Source organism: Tasmannia lanceolata, unplaced genomic scaffold (assembly GCF_043159265.1).
Source record: "Tasmannia lanceolata isolate RefF3 unplaced genomic scaffold, GAP_Taslan_0.1 ptg000002l, whole genome shotgun sequence".
Taxonomy (NCBI): Eukaryota; Viridiplantae; Streptophyta; class Magnoliopsida; order Canellales; family Winteraceae; genus Tasmannia; species Tasmannia lanceolata.
In genome coordinates this window covers 31,919,364-31,939,489 of record NW_027518679.1, presented here as the reverse complement: position 1 = coordinate 31,939,489, position 20,126 = coordinate 31,919,364, and the positions used below count along the sequence as shown (strand labels likewise).

Sequence of the window (20,126 nt, the reverse complement as noted above, 5' to 3'; positions counted from 1 at the left end):
GCTGATTTTCTGGTCACAACAGCCTATTTTCATTGTGGCCCAACAAATGAATGGTTTGGATCATCCTGTGAAGTGGGCCCCCACAGTACCTTTTGAAAAAAAATACTGGACTTAAGCATACACCATATAAAATCTCATGAACATATATGGTACACTCCTTGTATTTAAATGTATTATTTCTTCTTACCTATTTTCATAGCTTGTAATCTTATATGATCCTAACCTTCTCATATATTTGGTGTAAAATGGACATTTAGCTAAAAAAGTGGAGGTATAGAAACCTCTACAAATTGAAGGGCTAGGATCATCCTGAGTAGAATATTTTGATCAACAAATGAATGGTTTACATCATCCAAATACGATCATCCTGCGGAGAAAGAAAACATATACCGACACTCATTGTATTTAAATGAATTATACTGACACAACATAATTTCTCTGGAAGTAATTAGAAAATAATTGAAATGGAAAAAGAAGAAATGGAATTTAATCCTATTTGAAGAACCAAAAAGACAGAAATGAAAATTACTGCACAAATCATATTTAAATGTATTATTGCTGCCTGCTTGAAATTTATATCAGAGTAATTAGAACAAAACTGAAAAGGAAAAAGAAATGGAATATAATCCTATCTGGAAAAGAAAAAAAGATGAGTAATACTTCAAAAACCTAATGATACATAGAACACCACCATGGAGCTACATGCCACCAATTTTGCATGTACTTATGCTCCAAACTGAATAAGATAGGATAAAAATGGAAAAAAATAAATAAATCGCAAACTGAACCAAGGCTGTATCTTTAACCATCAATCATCATGCCCAAAGGAGCCCATCAAATCCAAGTTCCAAATTTGAAATTGGACTATCCTCAATATCCAGATTTATTGCTTGGTTATCTTTCAGATATGGCTCCAACAAATCCAAAGATCTTTCAGATGGAATACCGTAATCCTTGAGAATACAGGGAGAAGAAGCGGCAGCGGCCTCTCGTTCCAAAACAGCAAGAAAGTTGTCCTCGAACTCGAATACTAAGTACTTGTTTTCAAATGCTATTCCAAGAATTAAACAAGTCATGAGAAGTAGAACAATTTAGATAAGGAAAGCAGTTATAGAAAGGGTTAATACTACTTACTGTCAACAAGATGTGCTAGATGTCGTATATTTCTGATTCGTGTCCCATTGAATTTCAAAACCTGTTACCATTGTTTTGTATCTTTCAGGGAATAATATGGTATAACTAGGGATATATGTTCAACAAAGGGTGAATGATCGCTTACCTGTTGATTGCTCATATTCTCATAGCCAATGTTTACTTCATTTGCCAAGACCTATGGAAGCAAATGTAGATGTGTGAGGAAATAATGACACTTCCCATGCATTCCTAAGCCAAGGGTCACCTTTCCATATTAACACATTATGCGTGCGTGCGTGTTGGGATGTGTGGGTGGGGTGTGTGTGTGTGTGTTGGGGGCGGGGGGTTGAGATCCTCTAACCTGAGATAAAATTACAATCTCTTCTCCTTTGAACTTTGCGGAAGAGTATCGTGCCTTTGTCAACAGTTTCAACTGGAACAAAGGAAAAGAAAGAAACACTTGCAGTCACTCTTAACCAGAGATGGCTATATAAAAATGGCTAAATGATGATATTAGCTCTAAACATAAGCAGTATATAAAGTGACTATTTACATGATGATTTAACTTACCCCTATTGAGTCTTCGCACTCCTCACTGTCATATTAAAAATGTCAGTTTAGGAGATTTGTTATTAAAATGTTACATTCACCAAAAATTATTCAATGTCATACTCCTGATACTAACATCCAATAAAAGCTTCAAGGCTGCCAAGGATAGTTATAAACAGATCACCGTGGGTTGCAAAAGTGGGAAATATTGAACAGAACTTACTCTATTAGAGGTTCTGAGAGTGGAGTGAACACCAGACCAGCAATGATCAGATATGAAGGTTGTCCTCCTTCAATGTGATATGGCACCTTGAAGGGGTAAAATAACAACATATTTAACTTTTTGAACATAAAAATTGATTAAACTAGGATTTAATAAGTCAAGAAAGAACCAATTCCATATTGTTCTATACAAGGAGATGAGGTTCTAACTGCGCACCAAATGAACACGCGGATGTAGAACTGTTTGAACTTTCATGTGAGTCCCATCCCGAATGATACCAAGCTCCGCAACATCACCTGAGAACCTGATTATTCAAATTGGCATGTTGTTCAAGAGCCTGTGTTACTTGTGCCTACATACAAATCAGAGTTGATGAAAAAACTCGGACTAGAAAAGGAAAAAAACATGAGGATAATTGTGTTGAAACATAACAGGTACAAAATCATGTTGCACACACACACATACAACTGAAGTAATTGCAAAATGTCAAAATATAATCCATGAGGTAGGACCGTGGTATTAAATTTCAGCCAAAATACCGAAATTTCCACCGAAATTTTAAGATTTACACCGAGATTTCAGTTCGGTTGTGGCCGAAACCGAAACCGACATTTAGAACCTTGGCTGGGACTGCATGCATTTGATGTTCCTCAGGGCATGTACCTGGTGGCTGTGGACATGAAAAGGTAGGCAACAAGTAGAAGAAAAGGCATGACACAAGTAATGCCAATCCTGTTTCGCAGTATACCATGCAATGTAGTAGGATGCCATAGCATCCTAATAGCATGTTAAAAAATTATATGATTGGTGATACAGAAATGATCCTGATTTAGGCAGTAAATAAACAGAGAAAAAATCCCAAAAGCAGGTGGAAATTGTTGAAGTATAAAAGATAAATAACGCATTTCTCCAACAGCTTAAGCTTTTAGAGAAGTTGGTAAGTTAACAGAAATGATGAAAGATATAGTTCCAAAAACAATTTCTACACAATAGGGAAATAAGCACTTCACTTTTGACTTATAAGGTAGCGGAAGACGATACGCTCAGTTGACCGGAATGGAACTGTTCCTTCACACCCTATAGGAACACCATCAAAGCTTACAATCACATCCCCCTGGAAAAACATAATATCTCAAATATTATTCTAGGACTGATTCACCAAAAAAAATCACAAAAATTAAAAAATCTACATGCTTTGAAATATATTCAATAAACATTAAGAGTCAGATTAAAATGCAATGCAAGGAATAAAGGTACCATGAATTTTGAGAACACTCTAATAGCTAGGGCTAATTTATACAATTTTGAGAACACTCTAATAGCTAAGATTATTAATTTATACAATGGAAGCAACAACAAATAGCACATAAATGGAACTGTTCCTTCACACCCTATAAGAACACCATCAAAGCTTACAATCAGACCCCTCTGGAAAAACAAAATGTCTCAAATATTATTCTACGACTGATTCACCAAAAAAATCACAAAAATTTAAAAAAAATTTATCCTTCGAAATATATTCAATAAACATTATGAGTCAGATTAAAATAGAATGCAAGGAATAAAGGTACCATGAATTTTGAGAACACTTTAATAGCTAGGACTAATTTATACAATTTTGAGAACACTCTAATAGCTAAGATTAATTTTATACAATGGAAGCAACAACAAATAGCACATAAATGGAACTGTTCCTTCACACCCTCTAGGAACACCATCAAAGCTTACAATCAGACGCCCCCTGGAAAAACAAAATGTCTCAAATATTATTCTAGGACTGATTCACCAAAAAAAATCACAAAAATTTAAAAATTCTTCATCCTTTGAAATATATTCAATAAACATTAGGAGTCAGATTAAAATGCAATGCAAGGAAAAAAGGTGCCATGAATTTTGAGAACACTCTAATAGCTAGGACTAATTTATACAATTTTGAGAACACTCTAATAGCTAAGATTAATTTATACAATGGAAGCAACAACAAATAGCTCATAAATCACATATTATAATCAATGTAAATGAGGTGGACACCTAATGTCAAGGTTTGGATACTCACAGAATGGAGATCCTAGGAGCTAATGGTGATTACACCTTGATAGGATTAAGATGATTCCAAAGGAATTCTGACACTTTAAATAGAGAGGAGTCCCAAGTCCTAACCCCCTCGAGACCTCCCATCGAATGTACCCAGTAAATTTATACTGAAGCCTGGATAAAATTTGGGAAAGCTGCATTTCTCGATAATGCAATTTCTGTCAAGCCTTCAAGTTCTAGAAATATTTAATTGTGAATGGGGCTCTCCGTGAACACAATTAGAGATTCGATCTAGAAGTCTTGTACAACTCATGCAGATCTTCTAAAGCCCGTGTTTCTTTCATGGATTAACACCAAAGAATAAATATTGAAGTGTTGGTCAATGGATAGAAGCATTACAATCCCATATAGGGATTTTCCATTTTTCGTTTTGTTTTCCCTTTTGCAACAGTTTAGTTATTTCTTGCTAAATACTTGTAGATATGTTTTATGAGGTGTTATAAGGTAGATCTATCATCTATGTACCTTTATGCTAGATCTGTCCTTTTCCCACTATTCTTCCTTTTTTCTTCAGATTTTTTTCAAATATTTTTATTTTTTCCAAGATGATCCTCTATATTACTTGCTACAGTATATAGGTGTTTTTGTTAATATTTTAGGGGTAGATCTATGCACTTGTGTAGAATATCCATCATGTTTTCTACAACATGATATTTTTATTTTTTTAATGTTTCTTGTTTTTTTTCAAATGAGTTGTTTCATTAGTTGCAAGACACATGTATACTCATGTCATTGGTAATATTTTAGGCTATGCACGTACCTACGTGATCTATCTTTTTCGATTTTTTTCCATTTTTTCTATAACTTGTTTAAAATGGTGTCGCAGCTTTTCGGTAAGATAATACAATATCTATGCACTCTTTTTAATGATTTTAACAGTTTTAATGTTTTTATTGTTGATTTTTCCAGTTTTCTAAATAATACATAGAAATCAATAGATGCCGAACTCGAACACACATCTATGATATATTTAGTGGTAATTTGCCAAGGTCTAAGAAGAGGATGAGATGAATTTTTCTTCTGCAAGCTTTCAATGCATAAAACATGCATCTGGGTTGGTATGAGGGAGGGAGCATTGGCTTCAAACTGCTTAGCTATGTGGGAAAATATGCCAAGATTGGTTACAATTTGTAAGCCCAAGGGTACATCCCTCTCTTGTTTTGATGATCAACAAATCCAAATTGATGGTAGTTGGCTAATGGTTGTTCAAGTGTTGTGATTAAGACAGGGTTCATTCATGTCAACACTTGAAGCAAGAAAAACAAGGGCTAGTCTTGAAGAAAGTCAAGTCTTGGTGGTCTCCCTTCAAGCCGTATGGTGTATTGAAGAATCAAGGGATCCACAAGTGCAAGAACATGTTTGAAGACTATCTCAAGACAAGGAGAAGATCGTGCAAGCGCCAAACAAGATTGAAGATCAAGAAGACCTAAGGTTGTAGTTAGTAGAATGCAAGGGAGTCCACTTGGCATTTTGTGTTTGCATGTTTTAATGTTTTCAAATCATCTCTAAAACCATTTTTCTAGGTGCATAAATGTATTTGAAAACGCATATTTAAAGCCCAAAGACCATGGCCCAAAAGCCCCTGGATTTTAAAGTTAAAAATAGATTTTCACTCAGGGCCGGTCGACCGGGGCATGCTGGGCGACCGCGAGATGCTTACTGGAATTTAAAGACATCTCGAAACTTCTCGGACTGGTCGACCAGGACAATTCGGTCGACCGCGGATGCATTTCTGAAAATTCAGAAAGCATCCAGATGGGTATCAGAGGTCGACCGCCAACCCCTCGGTCGACCGCGAAAAGTTTATTAGGCAAAATAAATTTTAGAAACAGTAAGCTCATGGCGAGCGACCGCGAAGGTCCGGTCGACCGCGTAACCCTTTTTCAAGCCAAAATATTTCTAAACAGTACGCTATCGGCAGGCGACCGCGACTACCTCGGTCGACCGCGGCGATAAAGATTTTGAAAATAAAAAAGGGCGTCCGATAAGGGCGGGCGACCGCGGTGGCTCGGTCGACCGCAGCGGACTAACAAAAGAGACGTTAGGGTGTATAGTGGGTAGGTGCAACCACCCAGTTTTATTACAGTTTTGCCCTTGTTCTCTCCCAAATGAACTAGGGCTATTTAAATCCCATCAAAGACCTGCTCTATTAACCTTTTGAATATTTGAATATCAAACCTAGAGTCTTCTCTTGAAAAATCAAAAGGATTCTTCTTCAAATCTCTTGAGCATTTAAACTTGCATTTACTTCTTGTCAAGAGGTTCTCCCTAAGCTTTTAGTTTTAATCATTGGGAGTCCTGTGAGCTTTGAGAGTTGTATATGCCTATAAGAGGCTTGAGTGTTCTTCATTTTCCCTTCATGTGTATGTGAGATTGCAAAGAGGAGTTTCTTGCTTCAAGGCCGGAGTGCAACGAATAAGAACATCTTTGGAGGTGGATTTGTAATACAAGAGTGTGTCCCCTTGTGGAGGTGGTGAATGTGTATACGCTTTGTGAGACGACGTCAAGGAGTCTCACCATAGTGGAGAAAATCCCAAGGAAAGGCGTAGTACTTGGGTAGTGGAGAAGGTCAAGTTGTGACCAAACCACTATAAATCATCGTGTGGTCTCCTTAGTCTTCCTCCTCTCTCTTGTGGTGTTGGTAATCTCTTTCCCTTTTATTTTTAATATAACTTGAACAAGGGTTAGAACTAATTAGGCCAAACTCACTTGCCCTAGCTTTTCAAATAGAAAATTTTGAAAATACCAATTCACCCCCCTCTTGGTTGTTGCCATTCGGGATTTCACTTGGTATCAGAGCTAAAGGTTCTTAATAGAGATTTTATATCCTAAAATCTACAAGAGAAAGATCCATGGCAACCGATCCTCCTCCATCCTCATCCAATCTCCTTCCTCCTCCGGTAGCTCCCTCGGGGTATATTGAGGGTCATGCCTCAAATAGACCTCCGTATTTTAATGGACTAAACTACGGGTATTGGAAAATTAGAATGGCCTTTTATTTAAAATCCGTAGATTTTGAAATTTGGGAGTTAGTCCAAGATGGGTATATTGAACCCACAACGGATAGGAATGAATGGAGTCCCGCCGACAAGAGAAGGGCTACATTGGATGCCAAGGGAGTAACACTACTATTTTGTGCTCTTTCTCCTGAAGAATTCAATAGAGTCTCGACTTGTAAGACGGCGAGGGAAATTTGGACCCCACTTGAGACAACCCATGAAGGGACAACTCAAGTGAAGAAATCTAAAGTAAATATGTTTATTTGTGACTTTGAAGCCTTTGAGATGCATGAAGAATAATCTATCTCCAACATGTTCACAAGGTTTACTAATATTGTAAATGAGTTGAATGCTTTAGGAAAAACCTATACAAATTATGAACTGGTCCAAAGGCTCCTGAGATGCTTTCCTGACTCATGGGATCCAATGATCACGGTAGTAGAGCAATTAAAAGACTTGGATACCCTTGAACTAAACAACCTCATGAGTAACCTCATCACTCATGAGATGAAGATGAATAAGAGGGAAAGCAAAAGAAAAGGAAAGAAGGAAGAATCTAGGAAGAATGATGTGGCTTTCAAAGCCAAGGTGGAAAGCGAAGAAGATGACAGTGAGAGAGAGCTAAGCATGGAAAACCTAACTTCGGAAATGGCTCTCCTCTCCAAACGGATCTCGAGGTTTGGAAAGTTCAATCGGAAAAATAGGAGCTCAAGAAGAAGCACCTCCCAAAAGAGAGATAAAGATAGAAGAAGAAAAGATAATGATGATGATCCTATTCGATGTTTCGAATGTGGTAAATGACACATTCGTACTCACTGTCCATTATTCAAGAAGAAGGAAGATAGAAGAAAAGGAAGAGACGACAAGAAGAAGAAGAAGAGTTTTAGTGCTAATTGGGATGGGTTGAGCGATACATCAGATAGCAAATCAAGTGGAGACGAGAAATCCAACTTTGTGTGCTACATGGCAAGTGATTCCTCCAAACTCAATGTAAGTCAAATCTTACTCTTTTGTTCAAAGTAGTGATAGTGATAATAGTAGTGGTAGTGAAAGTGATAATGAAAATGAACAACCTACCATGAATGAATTAATTGATACCTATCAAAAAGTCAACAAGGTACTACTTCTTAAAGTTTCCAAGAACCAAAAATTAAAGAAGTCACTTGAAAATATAACCAAGGACTTTGGAAACGTGAAAAATGATCTTGATGAAAAATCTTCTCTAAATGATAAACTCTTCATGGAAAACACCTTGCTTAAAGAAAAATATGAAAACTTGAAGTGTAAGTTTGATCATTTGAAAGAAGAAAATGAAAAATTATATATTGATATTGAAAAGATATGTGATGAGAACAAGAAACTCAAATGTGAAAATGATAAACTTGTTCTTAGACATGCAAAATGGAAATAACAAACTTGATGAGATATTGGCAAGCAAGGTTTCTATTGGGAAGCAAGGTCTTGGTTACCAAGATTCCCAAAAGAAGGTTGTTCATAAAACCAAGTTTGTTAAGTCCAAAACTCCTTACAAGAAGTTTAATACCTTCTCTCCTACATGTTATTATTGTGGAAAATTAGGACATTATAATTATCAATGTAGATTGAGAAAATCATCTAACTTTGTTTAGGTAAGAAATGATAAGTCTCTTGATACTAACAATGGAGGACCCAACATAGCTTGGGTACCTAAGGGCAAGACTTAAATCCTTCTTGTAGGGGTGCTTGAGCTCAAGAGCCACAACGGATAGATGATACCTGGATAGTGGATGCTCAAGGCACATGACCGGAGACCCCACCAAATTCTCAAGCAATGTCATGGGAAATCAAGAACATGTCACCTTTGGAGACAATGGTAAAGGAAAAATCATTGGGGAATGTACTATTAAATTCAAAGATCTTAGTATAAAAGATGTTTTTCTTGTTGAAGGCATACATCAAAATTTGTTAAGTATTAGCCAACTATACGATGTTAATTGTGAAGTTTTGTTTAAAAATAACAAGTGCATAGTTAAGAAAGAAAATGAAAGTAAAATTATATTTGCAGCGGCTAGAGACGGAAGCCTATATTCATTGGTCCTAGAAGAGCTAAATGACCAAGACGTGAAATGTCTTTCCTCTGAGGAAGACAATTCATGGATTTGGCACAAAAGGCTAGGACATGCGAATATGGATCTAATGTCAAGGCTTGCCTCAAAAGAAATTGTGAAAGGTTTACCCAGGTTGAAATATGAGAATGATATTTAATGTAGAAGTTGGCAACTTGGTAAACAACACAATGATTCATTTAAACCCAAGCACATCATATCTATTTCTAGACCATTACAATTATTGCATATGGATTTGTTTAGTCCAATGAAAACATGTAGTCATAATGGTAGAAGATATGTGTTTGTGATTGTTGATGATTTCTCTCGATTTACATGGGTTTGTTTTCTTGCATCCAAAGATGAAACGTTAGAAAATTTTTGTACTTTATGTAATAGATTACAAGTTGAAAAAGGTTGCAAGATTTCAAAAATTATGAGTGATCATGGAACCGAATTTGAAAACATTCACTTTAGTTCATATTGCAAAGAACATGGAATTGATCACAAATTTTCAACACCTAGAACCCCACAACAGAATGGTGCAGTGGAGAGGAAAAATAGGGTTTTTCAGGAAATTGCTAGGTCTGCTTCATGACAAAAATGTGCCTAGAAGTTTTTGGGCGGAAGCCGTTAAAACGGCTTGCTATGTCATTAATAGAGTCATGATTAGGCCTCACACTCACAAAACACCTTATGAGCTTTGGAATGATAGAAAGCCTAATATTAAATATTTTAAGGTGTTTGGATGTAAGTGTTATATCTTGAATATAAAAGATAACCTTCATAAATTTGATGACAAATCTGATGAAGGTATTTTCCTTTGATACTCTACTAGAAGTAAATCATATTAGAGTATTCAATAGAAGAACATTATGTGTTGAAGAAGTCATTCATGTGAGATGAACTTAGTGAAGAAATGAAAAGATCACATGATGATGAAGATTATGAGGTTACTCCCCGAAATACAAACCTAAACGAAATTGAAAATAAAGTGCCTATTGATAATATTAGCGAAACCCTAGAGACACTAGAGCTAGAAAGTCCTCCTAAAGAGGTTGATGATCAAGGGAAAGGGAAACGGATTTTATCCGGTCATCCAAGTACCCAAATCATCGGTGATACCTCTCAAGGAGTCAAAACAAGGTCTCAGTATAGAAATGTGTGTGAGTTTGCTGCATTCTTGTCACATATAGAGCCTAGGAGTATAGATGAGGCGGAGAAAGATGATTTTTGGATTATTGCCATGCAAGAGGAGCTACATCAATTCGAAAGAAATAAAGTTTGGAAATTAGTTCCTAGACCTAGAGACCATCCTGTGATCGGCACTAGATGGGTCTATAGAAATAAGTTGGATGAACAATGGGAGATTCAAAGGAACAAAGCTCGATTAGTAGCCCAAGGTTACAATCAAGAAGAAGGAATCGACTATGATGAAACCTTTGCACCCGTAGCCCGGTTAGAGGCCATTAGGATGCTTCTTGCATTTGCTTGTCATAAAGGATTCAAGCTATATCAAATGGATGTCAAGAGCGCATTCCTAAATGGATACATAATGGAGGAAGTTTAGTTGAACAACCTCCCGGATTTGAAGATTTCAAATTCCCTAACCATGTCTACCCTTGTATGGTTTAAAGCAAGCTCCTAGAGCCTAGTATGATAGGCTTAGTTCATTTCTACTAGCAAGGGTTTTGATATGGGTAAGATGGATAAAATCTTTTTCATCAAACGTCAAGAGAGTGACATACTCATTGTACAAGTATATATTGATGATACCATCTTTGGATCAACAAATGAGAGTATGTGTAAAGAGTTTGCTCAATGTATGCAAGATGAATTTGAAATGAGCATGGTGGGAGAACTCAAATATTTCCTAGGTCTACAAATTCATCAATTAAGAAATGGCATATGCATTAATCAAGAAAAATATACAAGAGAATTGCTTAAAAAGTTTGGGATGGATAGCTTTCCAACAAAGCCTACTCTTATGAGTACATCCACCAAACTAAGCAAAGATGATCCTAGCCCATCTATTGATCAAAAGAAATATAGGGGTATGATAGGGAGTCTACTGTATTTGACTGCTAGCCGACCGGACATTTTGTTTAGTGTTTGTCTATGTGCTAGATTTCAGTCAGACCCTAAGAAATTCCATTTGGAAAGTGTCAAAAGAATATTCAAATATCTCAAGGGGACTCCTAGCCTAGGTTTATGGTATGAAAATTCCAATGACTTAAACCTAGTAGGGTATTCGGATGCTGACTTTGCCGGATGTAGAGTGGATCGAAAAAATACAAGCGGCACTTGTCAGTTCCTAGGTAGATCCCTTGTTGCTTGGTTTAGTAAGAAGCAAAATTTGGTCGCCTTATCGACTACAGAGGCCGATTATATTGCTGCAGGAGCTTGTTGTGCACAAATCCTTTGGATGAAGAACACCTTGGAAGACTATTGTCTTAACTTTAAATGTGTTCCAATCCATTGTGATAACACTAGTGCTATCAATCTAACCAAGAACCCTATTCAACACTCTAGAACAAAGCATATAGAGATAAGACATCATTTTCTTAGAGATCATTCACAGAAAGGTGACATATCAATTGAGTACATTCACACTGATGCTCAACTTGCTGACATATTCACCAAACTCTTATGAGAAGAGAGATTTTGTGATCTTACGAGTGGTTTGAATATGTGGTCACTTCAACAGGTAAAAGAATTTTGAACTGGCATGCATATACATATACTCTATATATTTGAATGATTGCCTATTATGGAAAGCATGGTCATGATGTCAACTTAACCTTAAAAGCTACTCAATTTGTACTCTTAATCCTATTACCCGAAAGATGGAGAGTGTACTCACATTCTAATTAAGACATCTAATCATTAGGCTTCATGCCTCATCAAGACCATGATCATGTCCATTTGTTCTCTAAATACTATATGTATCTAGGCATGTATTCTACAAAAAGGGGGGAGAGAAACCGGCTTTTATAAAACAAAATATATTGAATGGTTTGGATCACTCCCCAAAATGTGGGACCCATGTGATTGGGCAAGCTAGCTCACCATAAGTTTGGTGAGCTTAAGCTCACCAACAATTTCCTCATATATATATACCCAAAAAGGGGGATTTTCACGTGTTTTTATCATTCCGCATTTTTTTTTATGTGACAAAAGAGGGAGAAGAATGGCAAATTGCTTATGTATGTATGTGTGTTCTCACACTTTTGTGTTCCATGCATATGCTTTCCCTAGCCACCATGTTAGCCCTACCTATGCTTATCTTGTGCCCATTGTCATTTGTTTAAAATGGATTCATAAATCTTTTAATCTTCACATTTATGATAAGCATATATTGAGGGGGAGGCAAAATTTGTATAAATGTGTTATCAAAGGGGAGCCTCCAACCCCATAATCAATTTAGGCTTGTCATCATAAAAAATGGGGAGAATGTAAGCCCAAGGGTACATCAATCTCTTGTTTTGATGATCAACAAACCCAAATTGATGGTAGTTTGCTAATTGTTGTTCAAGTGTTGTGATTAAGACAGGGTTCATTCATGTCAACACTTGAAGCAAGAAAAACAAAGGCTAGTCTTGGAGAAAGTCAAGTCTTGGTGGTCTCCCTTCAAGCCGTATGGTGTATTGAAGAATCAAGGGATCCACAAGTGCAAGAGCATGTTTGAAGACTATCTCAAGACAAGGAGAAGATCATGCAAGCGCCAAACAAGGTTGAAAATCAAGAAGACCCAAGGTTGTAGTTAGTAGAATGCATGGGAGTCCTCTTGGCATTTTTTGTTTGCATGTTTTAATGTTTTCAAATCATCTTTAAAACCATTTTTCTAGGTGCATAAATGTATTTGAAAACACATGTTTAAAGCCCAAAGACCATGGCCCAAAAGCCCCTGGATTTTAAAGTTAAAAATAGATTTTCAATTAGGGCCGGTCAACGGGGGTATGCCGGGCGACCGCGAGATGCTTACTGGAATTCAAAGACATCTCGAAACTTATCGGGCCGTCGACCGGGACAATTCGGTCGACCGCTGATGCATTTCTGAAAATTCAGAAAACATCCAAATAGGTATCAGAGGTCGACTGCGAAAAGTTTATTAGGCAAAATAAATTTTAGAAACAGTAAGCTCATGGCGGGCGACCGCGAAGGTCCGGTCGACCGCGTGACCCTTTTTCAAGCCAAAATATTTCTAAACAATACGCTATCGGCGGGCGACCGCGACTACCTCGATCGACCGCGGCGATAAAGATTTTGAAAATAAAAAAGGGCGCCCGATAAGGGCGGGCGATCGCGGTGGCTCGGTCGACCGCAGTGGACTCGCAAAAGAGACGTTGGGGCGTACAGTGGGTAGGCAACCACCCAGTTTTATTACAGTTTTGCCCTTGTTCTCTCCCAAATGAACTAGGGCTATTTAAACCCCATCAAAGACCTTCTCTATTAACCTTTTGAATATTTGAATATCAAACCTAGAGACTTCTCTTGAAAAATCAAAAGGATTCTTCTTCAAATCTCTTGAGCATTTAAACTTGCATTTACTTCTTGTCAAGAGGTTCTCCCTAAGCTTTTAGTTTTAATCATTGGGAGTCTTGTGAGCTTTGAGAGTTGTATACGCCTATAAGAGGCTTGAGTGTTCTTCATTTTTCCTTCTTCTTCCTTTCATGTGTATGTGAGATTGCAAAGAGGAGTTTCTTGCTTCAAGGCCGGAGTGCAACGAAGAAGATCTTTGGAGGTGGATTTGTAATACAAAGGTGTGTCCCCTTGTGGATGTGGTGAATGTGTATACGCTTTGTGAGACGGCGTCAAGGAGTCTCACCATAGTGGAGAAAATCCCAAGGAAAGGCGAAGTACTTGGGTAGTGGAGTAGGCCAAACTCACTTGACCGAACCACTATAAATCATCGTGTGGTCTCCTTACTCTTCCTCCTCTCTTGTGGTGTTTGTAATCTCTTTCCCTTTTATTTTTAATATAACTTGAACAAGGGTTAGAACTAATTAGGCCAAACTCACTTGCCCTAGCTTTTCAAATAGAAAATTTTGAAAACACAAATTCACCCCCCTCTTGGTTGTTGCCCTTCGGGATTTCACAATTATGTAACAAAAAGTTAGATAAGTCCTCTGCTTCCATTCAATGAACAAGTTGCAAACATTCTCACCAAAGTCTATCAAGAGGATGAGAATAATTATTATTCTGCAAGGTTTAAATAGCGTAAATCAAGCATCTTAACTTTTGGGTTGGTATGAGAGAATAATGTGCATTATGATTGATCATTTGCATTCTATGGTACAGATAATTGTTCAAAACCACTAACATTCATTGTGTAAATATTTCAATGCATGTGAAGGATTATGTAGATTTAAAGTTTCTCACACCACATACCTCGTTTAAAACATTGTTTGCAGCAGAAGTGGGTTCAACTCTTCGCACCAATACACCCTGCAATGCTTGAGATAAAAAAACAAATTAAGAGGCCAACAGACGGGAATTTGGATGCTCCGACAGATACAAGACTACAATGATCAGTGCAATCAAATGAAGTAGATACAGCTGAGGCATATTCTTATAAAAAGGATTGTCAGATGTGTACCGACTCAAGGAAGCAAAGGTTGTCCTATGTTGTAAACAATATTTTATGATCTGGAATAAGAGGAACTCTTGCATACTTCTATGCAAATGTCTCCATTTTCTGTCTTCTAATGATTTTGTTTTTGGAATTAGTATTGACACGCATAGATTTAGGCAATTTCCACCATGTTAGCTTGTTTAGCGGTCATTTGGATGCAAGCATATGGCTAGGGGTAAATCTGTTTCATGGAGAATCAATTTCAAGGGAAACTGATTTACCTTGTTTGGATGATAAACTGAAATCGAATTACCACGGGGTAACTCACAGACCACCGAGCCAACTTAGGGAATGATCGGGATGATCATTCCATGGCAGGGTTGACTGGAGCTTAGGAGACAGTGGACAATTGAGGGGATGACTCACAAGGGATCGTTGGTGAGCGATGGTTGGAAATGTTCATCGAAAAGTGATCCTTTAGAACCTCATCAATCTTGCAAATAACTCGATCAACCTATTTCCAAAACTCACATATTGGAAATCATCATCAACACCCTCTTGCTTCTACGGTTTGAAAGCGCCTCCTCTCAACACCCTCTTTCTTCTGCTGGTAATGGCGATTGTTGTTGTTGGGGTCATGGAGGGATCAGAGGAGAGAGGTTTGAGGCAGTTCAAGAGTTTTAAGGCACGTCGCTTCTGCTCAGAGACTTCTTCGCAGCACAAGATGACAAACTGTCAGTGCTGTGTTTATGTCAGTAAGACAAGCTTCTTGCTTGGGTATTTGAAGAAGGGAAGGGCTATGGAAAGAACGCAATGTTAGAATTTTCAAGGGATATACCAAAGGGGCCCAGTACCTTTTCAATAAGGTAATTGCGCTTACAATATCATGGGTGAAAATTCTAGAAAGCTTTAGGTTGTATCGGCATATGATTTATGGCATGGTCGGAGGGAAATTGCAACTCATCGAGAAATAAGCCCACAATTACTCAAAAATGGACTCTGCCGGACCATAAACTAAACTTTGATGGGTATAGTATGGGAAACCCACTGGCATTGGAGGATTATTGCGGAATGAGGAACGGAGAGTAATCTGGGCATTCAAGGGCCCGATTGGGGTGGCAGACTCTAATGAAGCAGAGGTTCTTGCCATTCATAACAGATTTAAAAGACTTCAGGATGTGGATTTGAACAGAATAGTGATAGAAGGAGACTCAACATCATCAGATGGTTAAGAGGCACACGTACACCACATTGGAGATTTGCAGCTTTATTTGATGAAATCCAGGATAGATTGGGTTTGGCATCGGTGTCTTTCACCCATGTTAGACGGTCAGCTAACGGGGAGGCGGATAAATTAGCAAGAGAGGGAGTATCTAGGGAGAGTCTAGAACTATTTGACTTTATCCCTCCCTAGCTACTAATATCTGTATTGTTCTAACTATTCAGATCTTCAGATAGTTTCTCATTGTATTTTAAGTGGCAATGGAGTTGGAAGCAATGAGTTTCAGGGCTGGAGGAGGCACTGTGCGTGAGAGAAAGAGAGGGTATGAGAGCTTGCTTTACGAGTTTTAGGATGAAATCACATTCAGACAAGTTTAGGCGGGGAAATCAGTTTTTGGGTTTTTGATGAATATATTTATCAAAAATCAACCCATCAAAATGGCATAAAATGGATTTCCGCATAAGATGATTTAGTCTCCGAAGGTTTTATCTGCATCCAAATGTCCCCATATTTGATTTGCTTTTGCTTTTGGGCCATGCTTAAGTTTAAGGTATCGATACCAAACCCAATCAAGGGGTGAATGCAAGTAGTTGCTATTTAGAATTTATTTCCCATATTGAGATGTATTATGCACTGATCTCTAGTAATATTGCTCTGCATTTTTATTTTATCTTCTCAATGAAAAAAAAGCCGACATTGAGTGAACAAAACAAGAGGCAAAAGACATGCTCCATCACATCCACAAAGTACCCTTAATATTTCTAACATATACACCACTGGCATAAGAGCACACACATGTACACAACATATACAGAGACGTATATACAAACCACATACAATGAACACAATTTTGAACCACTCTTAGGTAATGACTCTTCGAATAACCAAAATAAGGAAATCACCATGTTTGGGGAAAAAAACTTTAAGTTTAGGCCTCTACATAGAGATGCATACCTCATTAGAGTGTACTTTTAAGCATGAACGTAGTGCTGGATTTTCCAACTTCTGAAGCAAGACTCCAAGAGAGGGGAATCCTGGATATTCAAGTACAAAAGAATACATTAGCTAATTCCACCTAGGACACCCTGGACAAATCTAAATGCACCAAATCTTTTACTTAGAAATTACAAGTGCATGCCTCATATGAGTGCAAGAAAATTACTCATACTCTGAGATTCTACACCGACAAATTCAAATGCCGAGTTCACACAAATGTTCTAATAGACATGAAGTACAGGTGGCCACCATAAGGTGCACACGTGCAAGCATGAAAATATAGAATCAAAGTCAAAGGAATGGCAGATAATTTTACCTAAATTAGATTCTTTATCTGAGTTAATTATGCTAGAATAGCAAAAAATACAACCTCCAATAATTCAGTTTGTCATTAGATGAAACATATGGAGCATGATACGCTTATGGGGAGAAAGATGAAGCATGGATTAAAGATAAACGACTTTAATGAAACAGATCCAACAAATAAGGCAGATAGTATATAGTGCAATTAAAAAAACTAGTTTAATCTAAAGCATAGCAGTGAGAGACTATGATGAAGGCTTGATGAAATTTGCAATAAACCCCCCACATACTAGGACATGATTGAAATGATTATCAAAAGGAGGGATGCTAAGGAAATATCAGTGATTCCTGATGCAAAAATGCACGTACAGATTGTGCTTTCCTCTCTTCAAGTAACAATATGAAAATAATCTAAAATTCAGGACTTGACTAAGAAAAGAAACCGATGTCCATCCCCTTGTTTTGATATTGATCCTCATCTCTAAACTCCTCCAGTGGCTGTTGCAATTTGCAAAGAGTGGGAGAAGTCTAAAATGAAGAGGATTCTAACATCAAAACCCATGTTGCATCAGTACGGGTACCAGTGTCGGAATCAGACATAGGTATCGAGTGTTGGACTCGATAAACTTCAAAAGTATGATTCGTGGATTCGCCAAAATATTTTAATCAAGTCTCATATTTTAATTTTCTTTTACATAATAATATTCTTATAACAATATTAAAAAAATTTCATAGGTTAAGTAGATACAATGTTTTCTTTCCATTAAAGAACCTACTAGAAACATGGGTAAAACTCAGAACATGATGTAATTGTAAAGTTGGGGTAGTAGTATTCAGAAAAAACACCATTAAAAAAAAAACACAATTAAAAAAAAGTAATCAGAAACAACAGACCAAAAAGATGTAGAAGTTTCTCAGCGAATCATGAAGTATCAGAATCCGAGATGGGTCTGAGACGGGTACTTCACCCATTTAGAAGAATCCATGTAGCGTTGATTAAAACAAGGGGATGCAAGTATTAGCTCTGATTAAATTAGAAGACTTCAGAGTCATGCCATTTGAACTTATTATTGTCGTTGAATGTTTGGTCATTCATAGCATGCCGTATAATTAGAGTGAGCATAAGAATACATGCTTAGAAAACATCATATAAGCAAGACAACCATCCATAATGGTTTAACAACATGGAACACCCAGTAGGATGCATTGTCGCATGTCTAATAATTCAGTGAATACCATATTTCACAAGCAATTCATATAAATATCTATACATAATGCATACACTACATTTCACAATCAATTTATCATAAGGTGAAGCCAGCATCAAAACGGCTTGGTATGTAAATTATGGAGGGCAATACTGGATACAACAGTCTACATTGGTATTTATCCTGAAGAGAAATATAATCCTTATTTACCATGAAAGAAGATACTCACCCTAGGATTTCATTTCTACAAATTTGTATTATTTAGGTGTTCACTAAATGTCACAAGGTTCAACCAAAATTCATAATTGGATTATGCTCATAAATAAACAAATTTGTACTATTTAGGAGTTCACTTAATGTCACAATGTTCAACCAAAATTCACAACTGGAGTATGCTCATAAATAACCAAGAAGGATAGGTAGAATCTAGTACAAGTTAAAGTTGCTTACCTGTATATTTCCCATTTCTATCATAGTCATTCAAGAAATGTGACACAACTGTCGTGGGAATCACATATCCAATATTCTCAGCTTCTTCAGATCTGAAAACCTAAATGAAATGTCTGATAAGAATCAAATGCAACATGGAATAAGATAAGTTGAGTAATTCTTAGACTACTAGAACAATAATTTATGAGAATCAACTCCCCACCCCCCACCCCACCACAAAAGGGGTGGGGGGGGGACCTTAAAAAAAAGCAAAAACAAACTTAATGAAATTATGATAAAACCACCCAAAAAAACATGGAATAAAGACTGGTTTTTATTAAGGGAAAACAGCAAAAAACTTGATTACCAGCTTATAGCCCACACTCTTTCCCTATTTTCAACAAAAAAATTCAGAATTCTCAAGCTTTCTTAAAATGACATTCCCCTTATGACTACTTAAAATTGACTTCGTGCTTCCTACCAAGTAAATCTTCCAATTCCAACAAAATTTCCAAATCATGCATATCTGCAGTATAGACTGTCTGTTTTAGCAACTGTACTAAAATCTCAAAAAATCTGGAAACTCGTACAAAAAATCTGTAGAATAAGCTTTCATTTAAGCAAAATGTGCCGACCCATATAAATCATGACAAATGGCTTTCGACAGATGACAGTTAGGTATAACTTTCTTTATCTTTGATAGCATGTTAGATTTAGTCAAACTTTTCTTCTTTATTGAAGGCTCCGGCTTTCAATTTGGAATGTAGAGGTAGGTTCCCTATCCGGTTGTGTAGGAGCAAGATTTCCACCAAGTCGACCTTCCAAGAGATTGATGGATTGGTCCAGAGAAGTATTGGCTTCCGCCAGTTGAATTCCAGTTCGTTATTGCATTAAGACTTGTATGTATCAAGCCATATCATCCATGGCTTCTAGTTTGCTTCATCGTAGCTTGAAACTCATAGCACCTCATCCCTTGGCAGAAAAAGCCCCAAACCTTTCTGAGAAACCAGTACTTAAACATCTTCCAGACAGAAAAAGTGAGGCGTCACCCCCATCTCCTTTGGATAATTCCTATCAATAAGTTCCCTCACAGCAACAGTATACGAGTCTCTGCAAAATTCAAATTAAGGTCATTTATAACCGAAACGCACACCATAGAGGTCAGATTTACGCCTACACCCTCCATTAATTTCAGGCGAAATACCTCGTTGTCTACCTCATTTCTCAAAAGGACAGGCACATGCCCATCTCGATCGCCTAGCTCCACCTACAAGTAGGTAATGGGCTCGTCCCAATGACACTCCTGCCAC

General features: G+C 37.2%; 1 protein-coding gene across 1 annotated transcript in view; it reads right to left on the bottom strand.

Annotated features, from left to right (window-relative positions):
* Positions 1 to 525: 525 nt before the first annotated feature.
* Positions 526 to 20,126, bottom strand: part of LOC143869802 (protease Do-like 2, chloroplastic) — a 44,123-nt gene continuing 24,522 nt past the window's right edge. Inside the window, exons 11-21 of the mRNA XM_077376363.1 lie at positions 18,838 to 18,937; positions 16,835 to 16,914; positions 14,475 to 14,531; positions 2,917 to 3,020; positions 2,123 to 2,210; positions 1,907 to 1,992; positions 1,705 to 1,729; positions 1,496 to 1,567; positions 1,280 to 1,330; positions 1,135 to 1,195; positions 526 to 1,051 (exon numbers count right to left, since the gene is read on the bottom strand). Coding sequence (XP_077232478.1) covers positions 816 to 1,051; positions 1,135 to 1,195; positions 1,280 to 1,330; positions 1,496 to 1,567; positions 1,705 to 1,729; positions 1,907 to 1,992; positions 2,123 to 2,210; positions 2,917 to 3,020; positions 14,475 to 14,531; positions 16,835 to 16,914; positions 18,838 to 18,937 — 960 coding nt within the window. The 3' untranslated portion in view covers positions 526 to 815. The remainder of the gene's footprint in view (positions 1,052 to 1,134; positions 1,196 to 1,279; positions 1,331 to 1,495; positions 1,568 to 1,704; positions 1,730 to 1,906; positions 1,993 to 2,122; positions 2,211 to 2,916; positions 3,021 to 14,474; positions 14,532 to 16,834; positions 16,915 to 18,837; positions 18,938 to 20,126) is intronic.